The 19,154-nt window shown below is 39.8% G+C and overlaps 2 protein-coding genes across 2 annotated transcripts in view; one reads left to right on the top strand and one right to left on the bottom strand.

Annotated features, from left to right (window-relative positions):
- The window catches only part of ACOT13 (acyl-CoA thioesterase 13), a 37,773-nt gene extending 37,288 nt beyond the window's left edge, over window positions 1–485 (bottom strand). Inside the window, exon 1 of the mRNA XM_003263568.4 lies at window positions 190–485. Within this exon, the coding sequence (XP_003263616.1) occupies window positions 190–270 (81 nt within the window). The 5' untranslated portion in view covers window positions 271–485. The remainder of the gene's footprint in view (window positions 1–189) is intronic.
- On the top strand, window positions 368–18,259 carry TDP2 (tyrosyl-DNA phosphodiesterase 2). The gene is made up of 7 exons (XM_003263566.4): window positions 368–824; window positions 911–996; window positions 9,130–9,303; window positions 9,961–10,052; window positions 13,705–13,823; window positions 15,075–15,245; window positions 17,167–18,259. The coding sequence occupies exons 1-7, from the start codon at window positions 570–572 to the stop codon at window positions 17,446–17,448; spliced, it is 1,179 nt and encodes a 392-aa protein (XP_003263614.1). The 5' UTR covers window positions 368–569; the 3' UTR covers window positions 17,449–18,259.
- The last annotated feature ends 895 nt before the right edge of the window (window positions 18,260–19,154 follow it).

Here is a 19,154-nt window from a genome sequence, read left to right as displayed (position 1 = left end):
ACACGTTCGACCCAGCATATTTAGGAGCTCCATTAAAGTAATAATCATTATTACTAAGGTGAATTTACAGGCGTACTAGAACACAACCTAACAAGAGATAATTATTCAAAGCTCACAACGGCACCAAGCACGGTGCTTTCTTTCCCTTCATTAGAAGCCACGGCTTTGCCTCCCATACCTTTCCCATACCTTTCCCAAAACTCTCTCAAAATTGCGAGCCTTGGTCATGGCCTTTATCACCTCCCGCAGAGTCTGAGTCATGCTGGTCATCGTGGACGGTTTTCCAGCCTTTAGGCTTTGCACGAGAACTAACTTTGGAAGAGCTGGAAAGTCCAGAAGTTAGTGAAAGAAGGACACAGAGGGCGAAGAGCCTGCACCCTTCTCCGCCCCTAGGAGCGCAATCAGGCGAGCTGGCAGACACGGTGGTGCGCGATTTGCTCACTGACGTTCCCCGCACCCTTGTGACCCACCGCGCACGCGCGCTTCGCCCCCACTGCCCCGGCGGCTCGCTTGCTGCGCATCTGCACCAGTTCTCCGAGAGCGGAGCGTATTTCCCCGCCGGGCGGTTGATGCGGGAGCGCCATGGCACAGGCGCCTGCGCAGAGCCGCGCGTTGGCCTCCTGTTCCGCTTAAAGGGGCGGTGCACAGGCGGCAAGAAGATGGAGTTGGGGAGTTCCCTGGAGGGCGGGAGGGAGGCGGCGGAGGAAGAGGGCGAGCCCGAGGTGAAGAAGCGGCGACTTCTGTGTGTGGAGTTTGCCTCGGTCGCGAGCTGCGATGCCGCTGTGGCTCAGTGCTTCCTGGCCGAGAACGACTGGGAGATGGAAGTACGCTTTTGCTGTCCTCGCTTCCCGCTCCATTACCTAGGTCGGTGGAGCGCACAAACCTCATCCCTTGTGCCTTTGTTTTTCAGAGGGCTCTGAACTCCTACTTTGAGCCTCCGGTGGAGGAGAGCGCCTTGGAACGCCGCCCTGAAACCATCTCTGAGCCCAAGACCTAGTAAGTGATGAGGGGAGCGGGAGCCAGTCCGGACGGAGGCAGTTTGATACCAGGTTGGCCTGCACGTCCTGGGACCTGCAGTGGAGCTGGGCGGACGATGCTGAGGCAGATCTCCAAACTGCGTAGCCAGAGAAGCAGGGCTTGCGTTGCTGCTGCTGCGCGGAGATGCGCACCAGCAGCGGATCTAACACTCCCCCAGACTGTCACTTCGAACGTGATTTGGAGTCCAGGGAGGAAAAAATGGAAATGTAATGTTTAACTCAAATGATAGGAAATAAGTAAGCGAGAGGTTTGAAACAAATGAACGAAGGCGAAATCTTCTATCGAAGAGTGGCAACTTGGAAGTCTCCTTGCTTCCTGTATTGTTTATTTATTCTAGGCCCTAGGCTGGCCAGCCAGAATAATAGGTTTGTTGTTGTTGTTATTATTTTTTTAAATGCACACCTACTCCTGTTATTTCAGTGCCCCTCTCCAGTTCCTGCACTACTGCTCTTAAAAAGTGTAGCTGCCTTACAAGGCCCTCTACTATTTGGCTCCATGACTTTGAACCTGCCTTTCCAGGTTCCAGGCTTATCAAACTTTTACTTTTTTCCAACGGGTCATTTCCTCCTGTCTTTGAACCTTCGTAAAGATCTTTATTACCTGTGCCTGGAATTTTTTTCTTTTTCCTTCCTTGCTAATATTTATCTTAAAGGCCCAAGCTGAGACATGATTTATCTCTGGGAAGCTTTTCTTGATGTCCTAAGTCTGGGTAAGGTTCCCTTTTTAGGTACTCTCATAGCATCCTGCATCACCCCTGTTATAATAACTTAGTCCGTATTATAATTGCTGTTCATTATTTTATGTCTTCTACGAGACTGCACATCTAGTAAGGAGTATTTGTTTTGTACATTGTGAATTTCCCAAAGTCTGACACAACATTTGACACATAAGCTCCCAATAAATATTTACTGAATGTATAAAATTCCCCCAGCTATATGTACGACGTGTAAAATTGTTCATAGTGGAGACTGTATTTTGCCTTTGGTCTTTTCAGCTACACTGGCTTACAGATGTGATAAGATATTTTCATTAGGTTCCTTTCTCTGTCTTGCCTCTTGTTGGGGAATTGTCTACTCAGCCACAGTGATTTGTCTCTGGCTCCCGTTTTACTAACCAGAGCAAGTTGGACTAGGAGGTGTTCGCCTAGCTCAAACTAGCCAGTCAGATCCTCTCCTTGGTTTCAGAATTAGGACCAAGAGAGTCAAGTCTGAGTCTTCCTATGGAGCTGGAACTGTAACATGTTAACTTAGCACCTGTGAGGATTCATACATATCTTTTTTTGTGTACAGAGAAGCTGAGAACAGAGGTCTGCAGAGAGAGAATGAAGCAGAGGGAAGTTGAAGTGTGGGATTGAGAGAAAGCCCTTAACAGCCCTTCCTTAAACATGGCTGTATTTCTGTACCAGGCTCTGTGACATGTTTGTTTCCTTATACATTCTCCTGTTTCAGTCAAACCAACCTGAGGTAATGTCTGTGAGTTGCAACAGACTATATTGTAACCAATAAATAGTAATAAAATAAGTGGATTTCCTGGAATAGGCCCTCAGAAAAGATGCGGATCAAGCTGAGCAATGGTGTCATGGCTATTAGGATTCTCTTACCCCGGAATGGTAAATTGGCAGAAACAAGCAAAGGTGTTGATCAGGCTGTGATCTCTTGACTCTCAGAACATAGGTCAAGTATGAATGAGAGTGAGGTTTTAATAGTTTGCTGAAGAGAGAAAAATGGGGAAGGGACAAACTTCAGCGTGTTTCTAAGGCCTGTGCATTCACAGAGCGTGACCTGATTAGATTTTTGATGTTAGCTTTGAGAAAAATGAAAGGAAAAAAAAATTGATTGGAAGATTTTATGACCAGAAAAACTCAACCCTGCTGAGCAAGGGCATTGGCTGTCTTAAATGAATGGCACAGGAATCTCAATTCTGGAGTGAATTCCTGGGATATCAACAAAAATTGAAATTGAACACTAAAGTGATTTAGCCCCCTACATTAGAATCTATCTTTAATGTCTCTGATGAGAGACAAGGGAAGTCCTCTTAAAACAGCTATGCTGAATCTTAGCTGCATATTGGAATTATCTGGGGAATTAAAAAAAAACAGAGATTCTAGTTTAATTAGTCTTGAGTGGGGCCCATTATTCCTCATTGGCTTTTTTTTTTTAAATTTATTTTTTATTGTTTATTAGCTGTGCAGGTAATTGTAATGCGGAGTCAGCATTGACAGCCCATGTCCCAGAGCCTTGTTACTTAGAGTGTGGACTCTGGACCAGCAGCGTGCCACTACTACTCGGGAATTTGTTAGACATGCAGAATCTTAGGTCTCACCCAGACCTACTGAATCATAATCTGTATTTTGACAAGATCTCCAGGTGATTTAAAATTGAGGAGCACTGGCCTAACACATAAAACCTAAGACACCAGATATACTGACAAAAGCGCTTCCTCCTCTGCTTAGGAATGAAGTCAACAAATCATGCCCCTAAAGTTTGCCAGTCCCTCTCTGTTCCCTTAGTATTTCTTTTTTTTTTTTTTTTTTTTTTTTTTTTGAGACGGAGTCTCGGGCGTCTCGCTCTGTCGCCCAGGCTGGAGCGCAGTGGCGCAATCTCAGCTCACTGCAAGCTCCGCCTCCCAGGTTCATGCCATTCTCCTGCCTCAGCCTCCTGAGTAGCTGGGACTACAGGCGCCCGCCACTACGCCTGGCTAATTTTTTGTATTTTTAGTAGAGACGGGGTTTCACCGTGGTCTCGATCTCCTGACCTCGTGATCTGCCCACCTCGGCCTCCCAAAGTGCTGGGATTACAGGCGTGAGCCACCGCACCCGGCTGTTCCCTTAGTATTTCTGTACAGCAGCGTTTTAGAGTTTATTTCCCTTTTCATTTTTCCAAAAGGAAATTTTTAATACAGTTGCCTGGTTTTTCTTGCTGCATTAAATATTAAATATTGTGGGTGTTGCATAAATTGCAGAGATACTTGTATTAGGTTCTTGTGTTGCTGTAAATACCTGAGACTGGGTGATTTATAAAGAAAAGAGAAAAAATTGGCTAACAGTTCTGCAGGCTCTACTGGAAGCATGGCCCCAGACTCTGCTGGGCCTCAGGAAGATTTCAATCATGGCAGAAGGGAAGGGGGAGCCCAGGTATCACATGGAGAGTGCAGGAGCAAGGGGGTGGGGTGGTGCCACATACTTTTAAACAACCAGATCTTGCAAGAAGAACTCAGTATCGTGAAGATAGCACCAAGACATTAATGAGGGATCTGCCCCCATGACCCAAACACCTCCCACTGGACCGCACTACCAACATTACGGATTATATCTCAACATGAGATTTGGAGGGGACAAACATCCCAACTATATCAACATGCAATTGGATTACAGTGAAACTAGAGGAGGAAAGGATGGCATAGTGAATAAGAGCATGGACTCTGGAGCCAAAATGCAAAGGTTCTAAGTCCACCTGTGCTATTTAGTAACTGTGTTACCTCTCTCTGCCTCAATTTCTTTGTGCAGTGGGGATAGTAATATGGTTCTAAGTCCACTTGTGCTATTTAGTAACTGTGTAACCTCTCTCTGCCTCAGTTTCTTTATCTGTGCAACCCCTTCCTCATGGGGTTGTTGTAAGGATTAAGTGAGCTAATAAATGTAAAACACTTGGAATTGTGCCTGGCATATAGAGCTCAGTAAGTATAAGCTATGATTAATGACACCAGCATGCTCTCCCCATACATCACCCATGACAGTCCACCCGTTGAGGAAAGTAGGGGTTGTGTTTACAGTTTTATGAGGTAGATTGAGTTATAGTTGGACATCTTTAAACTTGGAAAAGGTGTGTGTGCCAGATAGGTAAGGGATCTAATGCGATTAACAAACACCTTTGTCTATGATAGTATATATATTTTTAAATTCAATTATGAAACAGAAGATTTGACAGAAATAAAGAGTTAATAATTTCTCCTTTCTGGTTTTAGTGCTTTCCATAAAAAGGAAATAACGTCTTTGATCAGGCATGGAATCACTTGGCTTTTTCTCTCTGGTGGTAAGATGAAGGGGGCCAGCCCCTCCACACCTGTGGGTATTTCTCGTCAGGTGGCACAAGAGACTGAGAAAAGAAATAAGACAGACAAAGGGTAGAGGAAGAAAAGTGGGCCCAGGGGACCGGCGCTTGGCATACGGAGGACCTGCGCCGGCACTGGTCTCTGAGTTCCCTCAGTATTTATTGATCACTATCTCTACCATCTCGGTGAGGGGGATGTGGCAGGACTAGAGGGTAATGGTGGGGTCAGCAGGAAAACATGTGAGCAAAGGACTCTGTGTCATAAATAAGTTTAAGGAAAGGTGCTGTGCCTGGATGTGCACGTAGGCCAGATTTATGTTTGACTTTACACAAACATCTCAGTGCAATAAAGAGTAGTATTGCCGCCAGCATGTCTCACCTCTAGCCATAAGGCCGTTTTCTCCTATCCAAGTAAATAGAATGTATGATTGGGTTTTATACCTAGACATTCCATTCCCAAGGATGAGCAGGAGACAGATGCCTTCCTCTTATCTCGACTGCAAAGAGGCCTTCCTCTTTCACTAATTCTCCTCAACACAGACCCTTTTCGGGTGTCGGGCTGGGGGACAGGCAGGTCTTTCTCTTCCCATGAGGCCATTATCTCAGGCTGTCTCAGCGGGGAGAAACCTTGGACAATACCCAAGCTTTCTTGGGCAGAGGTCCATGTGGCCTTCTGCAGTGCATTGTGTCCGTGGGTACTTGAGACTGGAGAATGGCGATGACTTTTACCAAGCATACTGCCTGCAAACACAATTTTAACAGAGCACATCCTGCACAGCCCTAAATCCATTAAACCTTGAGTCAATACAGCACATGTTTCTGCGAGCACAGGGTTGAGGCTAGGGTTACAGATTAACAGCATCTCAAGGCAGAAGAAATTTTCTTGTACAGATCAAAATGGAGTTTCTTAGGTCTTCCTTTTTCTACATAGACACAGTAACAGTCTGATCTCTCTTTCTTTCCCCCACAGTAAGACGTTGAAAAAAAGTCTAATATTAGCTCATTGTTGAATAAGAGAACTTTTAGGTAGGATGAAATTCACAAAAGAAAGTTTTGTGCTTTTTTTTATGCTCTTGAAGGTTATTTTTATGTAAAAGGAAGACAATGCAAAATATTTTATGCTTCAAAATTGACATTAAGTTCATCTAGCACCCAGATCATGACCTCTAAATACCATTCTTCACTGAAAGGAACAAGGGCTTTTAAGAAATGATTGATTTCATAGAATGGAAGGGGCTTAATGTAAAAATTAAAAAAGAAGTTAAAAAGAAATGACTGATTCCAGAGCAGGGGCAAAAAAAGTACAAGATGAGACTATGATATCTGTGGTGTTAGAAAGTAAGGAGGTGCCCAGAAAATGTTGGGGACGTGCCAGAAAGGCACAAGACCTAGCTTAAAAGCTGCCTACCCTCATTCCCCATGAAATGTGGTATAATCCAAGCAACAGGACGCTTGGTAGGAATAGATTACAATCCATAAAAAAGAGCCCATACTGATATAAATACAGTTGTCCAAGAGAGAAGGGAACATTTTTCCTTACAGTAGAACTCCATCTATTAAATGTGGAAGGCATGAGGAATTAGAAAAAAATCTTCATTTGGGAACTGCCATATTGATAATTATTTCAGGCAGATATCATCAACAGATACTAAAACTAGTAGGAAAGTTCAGTGAACAACAGCATATTTACATAATCACAAAGTACTTTCCCACAAAATACTTACTATGATGGGGAAAATTATAACTTTGTAGTAGAGAAATCTGGTTAACAACACTTTAACCAAGTGATCAAAGCTAACATCACCAGGAATGGGACAGCTCCATATCAGCTTGATAATGATGCATTGCAGAGGAGATGCTATCACTTCTGTGACATTCCTGCCAAAAAATGCATAATCTGAATCAAATAATAGGAAAGCATAAGCTCAAACTGAAGGACATTCTGTAAGATAAATGGCCTGTACTCTTCAAAAATGTCAGAGTCATGAGAGACAGACTGAAAAACTGTTCTGGATTAAAGAAAATTAAGAGAGACATGCCATCTAAATGTAACATGTGATCCTGGATTAGGACACTAGTAGCACAATTGGCAAGATCGGACTAGGTCTTTAGATATTATTAAATCTAGCCATAGGAGGCAATAAGAAAAAGAAAAACTTATATCAATGATAATCTTCTGACTTGATGATCATACTAGAGTATACTGTTATGCACCACATAACCACATCTCAGTTGACAACAAACTGCATAAATGAAGATGATCCCATAAGATTATATTACTGTATTTTTGCTGTACCTTTTCTATGTTAGGTATTTTTAGATACACAAATAAGTGCCATTGTGTTACAGTTGCCTACAGTATCCAGTATAGTAGCATGCTGTACAGGTTTGTAGCCTAGGAGCAATAGGCTAGACCATATAGCCTAGGTGTGTGGGAGGCTGTACCATCTAGGTTTGTGTAAATTATGATGTTTGCATAATGATGAAATCACCTAATGACACACTTCTCCAAATGTGATGCATAACTGTATATGTAAGCATGTCTTCGTGTTTAGGAAATAATACAAAAATATTTAAATAATTCAGAATAAAAAGAATAAAGCAAGTAAATGTTAAGTAAAATGTTAATATTTGAGGAATCTGGGTGAATGGTGTAAAGGAGAAAAGTTAAAATGTTGGCATTAAAATTATAAATTCAAACACCTATTTTTAAAATTCATGAATAGTTTATGAATGCTTAGGAGTTACCTTTTAATAAAGTTTGTCCCTCCACTCATATGTCTGGGGCATTGGTTGGGGGAGCAGATGGTGGAGTCAAGACTATGGACTGGAACACATACATATGTCCTTTCCAGCATGGCAGTCTCAGGGTGGTTGGACTTTTTACATGGCAGTTCCAGGGTTCCTGGAGGGAGTGTTCCAAAAGCCTTGAATGGAAGTGGCAGATTATCTTAAGGCCAAGCCTCAAAAGTCCCAGAATATTCTTTCCCTGTGGTAAGCAAGCCACTAAGGTCCAGATTCAAAGGGGAGGGGCATTAGGCTTCATCACTCAAAGAGGGGAGTAGCAAAGGATTTGCAGTTCCTGTTTATCTGCCACAATGAGATCTTATTTAACATATGATTTTAAAAGATTCCAAAAAGATTTAGAAATCCTACGTTTCTGAGTCTAATTTGGGATCATAGTTTATACAATTATTCTAGTGACACATGTCATTGAAGGATATTAAGTTGTCTATAACTGCCTAAGTGAGCAAACATTTGTACAGTACAATAAGTATCTATGAACCCGAAAGTGTCTGAGACAGGTCTAAATCAATTTAGAAGGTTTATTTTGCAAAGGTTAAGGACGCACCCGTGACACACCCTCAGGAGGTCCTGACTACCTTGTGGACATGTGCCCTAGGTAGTTGAGGTACAGCTTGCAAGTCAATACCCTGAGACACCAAGGGTTGCAGCAGAAAAAAAATTTTAATTGTAAGGCCGCCAAACCAGGGGACTGGAGGAATCCTCAGATTCTCCTTGAGAAGTTTGGAGCTTGAGACTTAAAGGGGTTTGGAGTGGACCAAGGTGTGAGGATTGTTGATTGGTCAGAGTGCAATGATGAAGTCATGGACTCTGGAGATGAAGAAACTGCATTCTCATGCTGATACGGTTCTTCTGGGGGTGTCTTCAAACTGGTTGGTGTCAGCTTTCTGCTGGAATTCAGCGTCTGAAAAACATCTTAAGCAATTCTTAAACAAAAGCCTTATGATTCTGATGTCAGAGATCCTACCCATAGGAGCAATGGGGATGCAAGTCGTCAGTATATAGGGCTATGGGATGACTTTCCGTACAAAAAAGTGGGCCAAAGTGCAGCGTGATTAATGCTTAATTATATTTCTGTCTAGAACCTGGCATGCAATTCTTGTTAACCTTGTAAGGACAGTGTCACTTTTAGGGCTCTTTTAAAATTTGTCTGTAAAATGAGGGCTACAAATACAAAATAATTCTTAATCAATTTATAGATTATTTGCAAAGCTGTGTTTTATTCCAATCTTGCCAGTGTTGACCTAACCAATGAAGAAACAACTGATTCCACCACTTCTAAAATCAGCCCATCTGAAGATACTCAGCAAGAAAATGGCAGCATGTTCTCTTTCATTACCTGGAATATTGATGGATTAGATCTAAACAATCTGTCAGAGAGGGCTCGAGGGGTATGTTCCTACTTAGCTTTGTAAGTATTATCACTTCTATTTAATAGTAATGTGTCTTATGTATATACCAAGTAACAGTTCAAGATTGTGGGCTTTAGAATTAAACCTAAGTTCAATGTCCAGCTCTGAGAAGAAACATCTGAAAGAATTGAGCTGATTGCCTCTGAGAGCAGTATTGCAGGCTGCAGCAAAGAGGGAACACTAATTTTCGTTAGAAGACTTTTAGTACTGTTTTCTTCTTAAACTTTGTTTATCGTAACTACGTGAAATTAAAACTACCAAAAAGATCTATTTGTGCCCCATATGGCTCTGTGACCTTGGGCAAATCACTTAAGTTCTCTGGACAGTTTTCTTCATTGTGGATAATAACTGCTTCAAGAGGATTGAAAGAAACATTGAAAGCATCTCTTAGTGTGTAGGACCATTGAAGTCTGTCAATATGGTGGTTTCTATTGTCAGTTTTTCTAGCTCTTTTTGATATGTTTGTTATAGTACTACATGAATAAATAGCACACATCTTTCTCATTTTAGAGTTATCAAAGATCAGCATAAACACTCAATATTAAGTGCCCTAGAGGGTTTTTTGTTTTTGGTATGTTGTGGGATTTCCTTCATTTAGGTAGCTGAAAATGAAATGGTATACTTGGTATTTGTCATAAATTGATGTTTTTCATTAGGTACAGCCCAGATGTGGTATTTCTACAGGAAGTTATTCCCCCATATTATAGCTACCTAAAGAAGAGATCAAGTAATTATGAGATTATTACAGGTAACAATTTTTGTTATTCAACTTGTCTTTTCTTTGAAAAACAGATCAGCGAAAGAGATAAATCAAAGTTGGTCTATTGGGACATAGAGAGGAAAAAGCACAAATAAATAAGTTTGAGAAAAATAAGCAAGACACAGGATACTTGTAATCCCAGGACTTTGGGAGGCCAAGGCGGGCGGATCACGAGGTCAAAAAATCAAAACCACGGTGAAACCCCGTCTCTACTGAAAATACAAAAAATTATCCAGGCGTGGTGGTGGGCGCCTGTAGTCCCAGCTACTCGGAGAGGCTGAGGCAGGAGAATGGCGTGAACCCGGGAGGTGGAGCTTGCAGTGAGCTGAGATCGCACCACTGCACTCCAGCCTGGGCGACAGAGCAAGACTCCGTCTCAAAAAAAAATAATAAAAATAAAAATAAAAAATAAAAAAGACACAGGATACTACAAGAACTATAGGAGGATATTTTATACAACTTAATGTTAATAGTGTGAAAAGGTTAATAAGTGAAAAGGAAATGGATGATTTTTCAGGAAAATGTAAATTACTAAAATTTGAGAAACTGAATACCTTTTTGGTGAAATTCAGTTGTTAAAAGTTTTAACTGAAATAATCACATTGTGGTTATGCTTTTTCATAGTCTTTATTTTATAATTCCTTATTTATTTTGTTGTTCTTTTTGTACTTTTTTTGCCCTGAGTAATTTAGTTTTTAAATTTTCCATCTATTTTGTTTTTGCTAAATATATTTAAAATAAAAATACTTTGGCCACATCTCATGATTTTCATATACAGTCTTTCCTTGGTATTCTCAGGGGATTGGTTCTAGGGTTCCTCAATGGATACCAAAATTCGCACATACTCAGTTTCCTCAGTCTGCTCTGCAGAACCCATCTATATGTGAGCACTCCATTTCTGCAGGTTTCACGTCCTGGGAAGACTGTATTTTCAACCCGCATTTGGTTGTGGATGCAGAACCCACAGATACAGAGGTGTACCAACTGTATTTATTGAAAAAATATCTGTATAAGTGGACCCTTGAAGTTCACTTGTGTTGTTCAAGTGTCAACTGTATAGTGTTTTCTTTGACTTTCATTTTTATATAGTATGTGATTTTTAATTTCAACTGACTCCTTAATCGAGAATTTCTAGGGAGAGGGTTCTCAGTCTGTGTGTGTCTCTCTTTATGGAACTTTTTTGTATTCTCTTGGGGATTCTTTTAGGATTTCTGATTACCATGCTTCCTTCTTGGTTTACTTCCTTATTTTATTGGAGCACCTTCTCTAATTAATTTCTAAGAAATAGTGCATGGATAGTGAAGTTTTTGAATCCTAGCGTATTTGAAAATGTCTGTGTTGTAGCTTTGTAGTTCTTGAGAGTTTGGCTGAAGATAGGTATCTGGGTAAATAGATGTTTTCCTTCAGAATTCTGAAGGCATTCTTCAGTGTCTTCTAGTTTCCATTATTGATGATGGGTGATAAGGCTGATGCCGTTCTAATTCTTATTCTTTTCTTTTTTGCTACTCTCTGGAAGCTTTGAGGGTCTTCTTTTTAACCCTCATGTTCTTTGGGTCTCTTTAAAATCTATTGTACCGAATGCTTGGTGGGAACTTTTAATCTGTGGAATTTTAATATGTGGAAAACCTTAGTCGTGGAAAATCCTTTTCTCTCTCCCTCCCTCCCACCATTCCCCTTGCCTCTCCTTTCATTATTTTCATTATTTCTCTTTCCATTTCTCCCTGTCTCTTCTTTCCTCCCTTATTGTATTTTTACTCCTCCCCTTTTTCTGAACTCCCTCTGTTAAACGGTGGACCTCCTGGGTTGATCCTTGAATTTTCTTAACTTTCTCTTATTCTCCTATCTCTATTGACTGTTTGTTCTACTTTCTTGGCAACTATCTTGACTTTTAGATAGCATTATTTTAATTTCCTAGGCCTCCTATTCACTGAATATCTTTTTTATGGCATACTTTTCTTGGTTTATGGATACAGTATCTTTTTTGTTAGTTTTTTGTTTGTTTTAGGTTTTAATCTCTTTTCCTGCATTGTTTTTATTTCCTTCTTTTTGTTTATTTTGATTATGTTATGTCACATCAGTATCCATCATGTCATGTTAGACATGTTCCTTAAATATGTAGGGATCTTTGGCTTTTGGTTCACATTTAAACACCAAACACTAGAATGTTGATTACAGTTGAATATGCCTGAGCAAGGCTAAGTAGTTTACCTTACTGGAGAGGGGTGAGGGATTGATTGTGGAGCAAACTGCTTATTCATTTGAGGGAGACCCACAATTGTCAGTGTGTTGGTATATACAGGCCTTTAATCTGAGGCCATTTTGTTTCTCCAAAAAAGAATTATTTAGCTTTCTGCCTTCTGGGTGTTGGGGCTGGGGTGGTGTGCTTGTTTTGCCTACCTTCTTCTGGAAGCAGGTCAGGGGAAGGGAGCTGAGTAGGCACACTTTACTTAATCAGTGTTCAACCCATTCCCCTAGCAGCCCTGGGCTAACACGCATGCCCCTCCCTGTGACTGGTGACTGTAGAGCCTCTAAAATTTAGTTCTCTGTAAAACTGTAGTCTCCTGTTAATAGAGGACAGCCACTTAGCTCTAAGGAGTTGAGGAAACCTGGGAGTCGTTTAACCCCATATCCAGACCTTGAACTGGCCCTCCTCTTCTTAGCTCAGCACCTTACCTTTTGTGGTACCTTTATGTTCAAGCACTAAGTGTTTCCAGATTTTGGTGGAACAAATCTGCTTGCTTCCTGTCTATGGTTCTCTGCTACAGTCACTCAAGTGGTTTCCTTCTGTTTTGATAAACCAGTTACCACTTCTCCATCTGTTTTCTGTTTTCTGAAAAACTATTGGAAGCTTTCATTCATGGCTTGTACTCCTATTTTCTGTTCTTGCTGGTTTATGTCTTTCTAGATTTTTATTCATTTACAATAATTTTTCTGGAACTTCTACTATAAGAAGTAGTAAGTGGATATCAGTTGGCCACAGTTCGTCTCATCTACTCTGTGTCTTTCAGAAATTTCTCAAATTTTCTCATCTGATATTGGCAGCATTAATTTTTGGCACTTGTTTACTTTTTTTTCTTTCTTTCTTTCTTTCTTTCTTTCTTTCTTTCTTTCTTTCTTTATTTATTTATTTATTTTGAGATGGAATTTCACTCTTGTTGCCTAGGCTGGAGTGCAATGGCATAATCTTGGCTCACCGCAATCTCCGCCTCCCAGGTTCAAGTGATTCTCCTGCCTCAGCCTCCCGAGTAGCTGGGATTACAGGCATGTGCCACCACGCCCTGCTAATTTTGTATTTTTGGTAGAGATGGGGTTTCTCCATGTTGGTCAGGCTGGTCTCAAACTTCCGACCTCAGGTGATCCGCCCACCTCGGCCTCCCAAAGTGCTGGGATTACAGGCGTGAACCACTGTGCCTGGTCTTTTTTTATTTATTCTAAGCTTCTAGTTAAAAGTTGGGAGAGAGGAGGTAGACTTGTTTGGCCATGATGAACTATTTTGAAATAATAGTTTACTTTAAAGATTTAGATCCATGTAAATATCTGTTACCTGTTTGCTATAAAATTCTTCAATAGGCAAACTTGCGGTAAACTGAAAATAACTTTGACCTTCTCAACCTAAATTCTTTTCCACAAACATTTGTAGGTCATGAAGAAGGATATTTCACAGCTATAATGTTGAAGAAATCAAGAGTAAAATTAAAAAGCCAAGAGATTATTCCTTTTCCAAGTACCAAAATGATGAGAAACCTTTTATGTGTGCATGTGAGTAATGTTTAAAAATTGACTGTTTTATAAAAAAAGAATAGATCTTTTCATAGTTTTGTGTTATTATTCTTTTTAAAACCATTGCCTTTAGAGAAAAATTTGCTTCACACACGTAGATTCTTTTAGATAGTCTTTAACACTTTCTAAAATTAAGTTTTTACGTAAATTTTAAATGCAGTTAGAATTCTCAGTCTGTTTTCTTAAGAATATTTGAGAGTTTGCTAACATTGCACATTTGCTTCCTAAAGTAATGTTTTTACTTTCTACTCTATACATGCTACTATATTGTACTCTATGAGACTTACAAAAATGAAAAATAGATCTTGCTCTCATATATAGATTAGTAAGGGAGAGTGTATATATAGTAACTAAAACATAAGAAAGGCATAAGTGCCACAGGAGAGGTATAAATGATGTGTGGAAGTTTAGAGAAAGGAGAGATGACTTTTAGCCAGATTGTTTAGTGAGAGTTTTATAGAGGAGATGGTATTTGAATGAACCCTGAAAAATATGTAAGACGTAGACATTAAAAAGAGTCCAAGTAGAGGAACCACCATGAGCAAACTTTTGCAAGTTGCAAGAGGTGTACATGTATGAATATGAATGAGCATTCTATTCAGTTGAGTGTAGGGGCCATGGAGAGGCAAATGTGATAGGTTGAGAAGTAGGTAGGCTCCTGATTATAGAAGAGCATGAATGACCAATATGAAAGAGTTAGACTTGGTTCTGCAGGCACTTAGTATAATGATAGATTGTACATTGTTGGTGTCTTAATTGCAAATGGTAAATGATTCTTATTCAGTTAACTGACTTTTTTTGAAAAGCTGTGTGCCAGGCTCTTAATAATACAGCAATAAATAAGAATCATCTCTGTTTTGCAAATGACTTATGGCTTTGTAGGAGGGAAATAATTGTCCTTTTAATTTAGCCTAGCGGGCTTTAAAACAGTCTGTTCAGCATGCTTTAGGTGTATTGAGGAGGGAGCCGCTGATTGCCTAGGGACACTGGGGAAAGGTACACAGTGGAGGTGACAGCTAGGGGTAGGTCGTGCTTGCTAAACTGTCGTCTTTGGGGACAGGGTTAGTGCTTTAATACTTCTTTTGATCCAGAGGGATAGGCATAGTGCTGATTATACAGTTTCAGTTTAGTAAATATATACCATTTGACAGAACAATCTGCTGATTTTGTTATTAAATTTCAGTATTAATAGTCAGTGGACAGTTTTAATGACTATTTGTCCTGTTGCAGGTGAATGTGTCAGGAAATGAGCTTTGCCTTATGACATCCCATTTGGAGAGCACCAGAGGACATGCTGCAGAACGAATGAATCAGTTAAAAATGGTTTTAAAGAAAATGCAAGAGGCTCCAGAGTCAGCTACAGTTATATTTGCAGGAGATACAAATCTACGGGATCAAGAGGTGAGTGACAAAGTCAGTTCGATGTTTGAGGACAGATTATTGCTATGGAGACTAAATTAGGTTCTTTTGACCAAAGCTGTTAAAACTGGGACCTTTAGTCACTCAAAATGTCTTAAGTGACCTTGCAATTCAGCAAATATTTGTTTAGCCTATGCTGTACGCCTAGGGGAAGACGGGGCTCTTTTTGGAGGAAAATAAAAATGTGCATGAGAAATAGACAACACTAAACTATATGGGGGTGTGTGTGTGTGTGTGTGTGTGTGTGTGTGTATGATTAGAAAGGTAGAGAAAATGATTTTAGAAGAGTTTAGAAAAGGTGGTTTCTTTGCAGTATTCCTAGGTGCAATATGAGAACAGTGGAAAGATTTGACCATGATAATTGTTCCTAACGCTTTTTTTCTGAGGTTTCCTTTTCTTTTTTCTTTTTTGGCTTTTATTAGCCTTTTTTACCCACTTTTCCTGCCACCACCATGCCCAGGTCTCCAGGTCTGAAACAAAATCTCTTTCTCTTTGCCCATAGCTCAGGTGAGACACAGTGGGATTTTTCAGGATCTTAAAAAATTAAACATAGAATTACTATGTGATGCGTCAATTACACTTCTAGGTATAAATACCTAAAAGAAGTGAAAGCAGGGATTTGAATATATTTTGTCTACCCATGGATGTTCACAGCTGTGTTATTCACAGTAGCCAAAAGGTGGAAGCAGCCCAAGTATCACTGACAGATGAATAAACAAAATGTGCTATATGTATACAGTGGAATATTATTCACCCTTAAAATGAAGAAACTTTGACACATGCTACAATATGGGCGAATCTTAAAGACATTGTGCTGAGTGAATGAAGCCAATCCAAAAAGGAAAAGATACTGTATGATTCCTCTTATGAATTTCCTAAACTGGTCAAATTCATAGAGACAGAAAGTAGGTTGGTGTTTGCCAGGGACTGGGGGTATGAGGGAATGGTGAATTGGTGTTTAATGGGTACAGAGTTTCAGTTGGGAAAGATTAAAAGGTTCTGGAGATGGATGATAGTCATGGTTGCACAACTATGTGAATGTACTTAATGCTACATCACTGTACACTTAAAAATTGTTAAAATGGCTGGGCACAGTGGCTCATGCCTATAATCCCAGCACTTTGGGAGGCCGAGGTGGGCAGATCACTTGAGGCCAGGAGTTCGAGACCAGCCTGGCCAGCACGGTGAAATCCCGTCTCTACTAAAAATACAGAAATTAGCCAGGCATTGTGGCACATGCCTGTGATCCCAGCTATGCAGGAGGCTGAGGCACTAGAATTGCTTGAACCTGGGAGGTGGAAGTTGCAGTGAACCGAGATTGCACCACTGCACTCCATCCTGGGCAACAGAGTGAGACCCCCACCTCAAAAAAAAAATTTTTTTGTTAAAATGATAAATCTTATAGTGTGTGTATTTTACCACAAACAATTTTTTTAAATCCAGGAGTGTGAATGAGCAAACAGAATTAATATTATTAATAAACTTCGAATAAAACTGAAGGCAGTTGAAATTTTTGGATCATATGAATGCTATACTTCTAAAGTTGTAGACTAAAGTAGAGTGGCAGTTCTGCCTTCTTTTCACTTGAGTTCAGTTTTTAAAAACAGGTAACAGCAGTAACAGGCCATGTATATTCAGCCTTCTAAGTTTTATCTGAAACCCAAAGTTAGGAACCTATTTATGGCAGAAGAGAAGGGGCAAATTCCAAACCTCTCTGGCTGTCTTGATATTTTTATATTACATACTACTATGCAGCATAGTACTTTTTATAATGTATCTCGTTGTTTTGCATTTCTGCATTAATAATTTCTTCCACGGTAATAGCAAAAACACCTTTTTTTTTTTTTTAAGTTAGCGGGGAAAAGGCTATGTATATCTTAGAGAGTATTCTTTTTCTTTTCAGGTTACCAGATGTGGTGGTTTACCCAACAACATTGTGGATGTCTGGGAGTTTTTGGGCAAACCTAAACATTGCCAGTATACATGGGATACACAAATGAACTCTAATCTTGGAATAACTGCTGCTTGTAAGCTTCGTTTTGATCGAATATTTTTCAGAGCAGCAGCAGAAGAGGGACACATTATTCCCCAAAGTCTGGACCTTCTTGGATTAGAAAAACTGGACTGTGGTAGATTTCCTAGTGATCACTGGGGTCTTCTGTGCAACTTAGATATAATATTGTAAAATGCTTTTCAAATGTGAGTTTTGTCCTGATTTTTGCAAATACAATTTCCACCTTCTGGAAAGGTAGGTTTGATGTGGAGGAAATAATGTACTAGATCATTGTCACAGAAAAACCAACTATAATTTGTGGTTGTGTGTTCATAATTCAACATTAAAGATTAAAGTTTATTTAAATGAACACATTCATGTGTTCAGGATGTGAGGCCATTTAATAAAAAGGGCACAAAGCCTGTCAGAGTTTTTAACGGTGCTTATAGCTGCCAGCTGGATTCCAAACAGGCACCACATTGTCTCTGAGCTAATGTTTATATTTTTCCATTCAGACACCGAAATAGTTAATATTTAAGACAAGTTTTCAAAAGAAAACATAAGAGATTATTGAGTTCTTGGGACTGGATCGTTTATTTCATAAGTTCAGATCATCTTAAATGAAAATGCCATGATTATCTGCAGTTAAGTAGATGACAGCTATTCTACATCAGACTTGATTTTTGTCAGCTAACTACATAATTGGTAAGCTATAATTGAAACCTTATGGCTTAAAATTCCTTAACTCCTTTTTGATTCATGTTTGTAGTCATGTTGTCAACAGAAGCAAAGTTAGCCTTGATGATGGTTAATATCAGTTTGATAGCACCATGGGACATTTTTCTAACAAAAATAAATGCATAAAGAGACATAGCCTTTTAGTTTTGCTAATTGTAAAATGGAAATGTTTTACAGGAAGTAAGTGCAAATTACTTTTAAGTTTGCTTTAAAGAAAAATATTTTCCCCACAAGAGAAATTTAAATAAAGAATTTTATTTGTTTATAGTTTGTTTTAGTATGTTTTTGTGTCCATGATGAGATTAAATTTTTTATCTGCTTCCTGCTTCTGGCTCTACTGCTGCTTCTTCCTCTTTGTGTAGAAGAAAACAGATTTCCATTTGCTTCCCACTCCACCAAGAATTACCAAGAATATGTCTGCTTCCTTTGTCTGAAAAAATGAAAGCCAGCGAGTAATTAGAAGTAACAGAATCTTATTTATATCAGGAGTGCCAAAATTTAAACACCTAAAAAAAGACATTTATATATAATATTCCCTTTGTAGTGACAACGAAAGAGTTTAAATGTTAATCACAATTTTAATCATTAAAAAATGAGAATAGATGTTAATAGTTGAGTAGCATACATCATAGAGGTAATACAGTAGTACATTTCTATGGGAAAAGGGTTATTCTGGCATAAATTGCTTTCATTTAGAAGAGCTAAGTTAGAACTTCAGATCATATTGCAAAACATGGGTAAAAGTCCAAATTCTTAAAAAAAAAGTCTAGTGTAGTATATTAGATTATCGGCTGGGTGCGGTGGCTCATGCCTGTAATCCCAGGCACTTTGGGAGGCTGAGGCAGGTGGATCACGAGGTCAGGAGATTGATACCATCCTGGATAACACGGTGAAATCCTGTCTCTACTAAAAAATACAAAAAATTAGCCAGGCGTGGGGGCGGGTGCCTGTAGTCCCAGCTACTAGGTAGGCTGAGGCAGGAGAATGGTGTGAACCTGGGAGGCGGAGCTTGCAGTGAACCGAGATGGTGCCACTGCACTCCAGCCTGGGCGACAGCAAGACTGTCTCAAAAAAAAAAAATTATAAATGAAGAGTATAGAGGCAAATCACTTTTAGGCCAGGCGCGGTGACTCATGCCTGTAATCCCAGCACTTTGGGAG

Source organism: Nomascus leucogenys, chromosome 8, assembly GCF_006542625.1.
Source record: "Nomascus leucogenys isolate Asia chromosome 8, Asia_NLE_v1, whole genome shotgun sequence".
Taxonomy (NCBI): domain Eukaryota; kingdom Metazoa; phylum Chordata; class Mammalia; order Primates; family Hylobatidae; genus Nomascus; species Nomascus leucogenys.
This window is presented reverse-complemented; position numbering and strand designations above follow the sequence as displayed.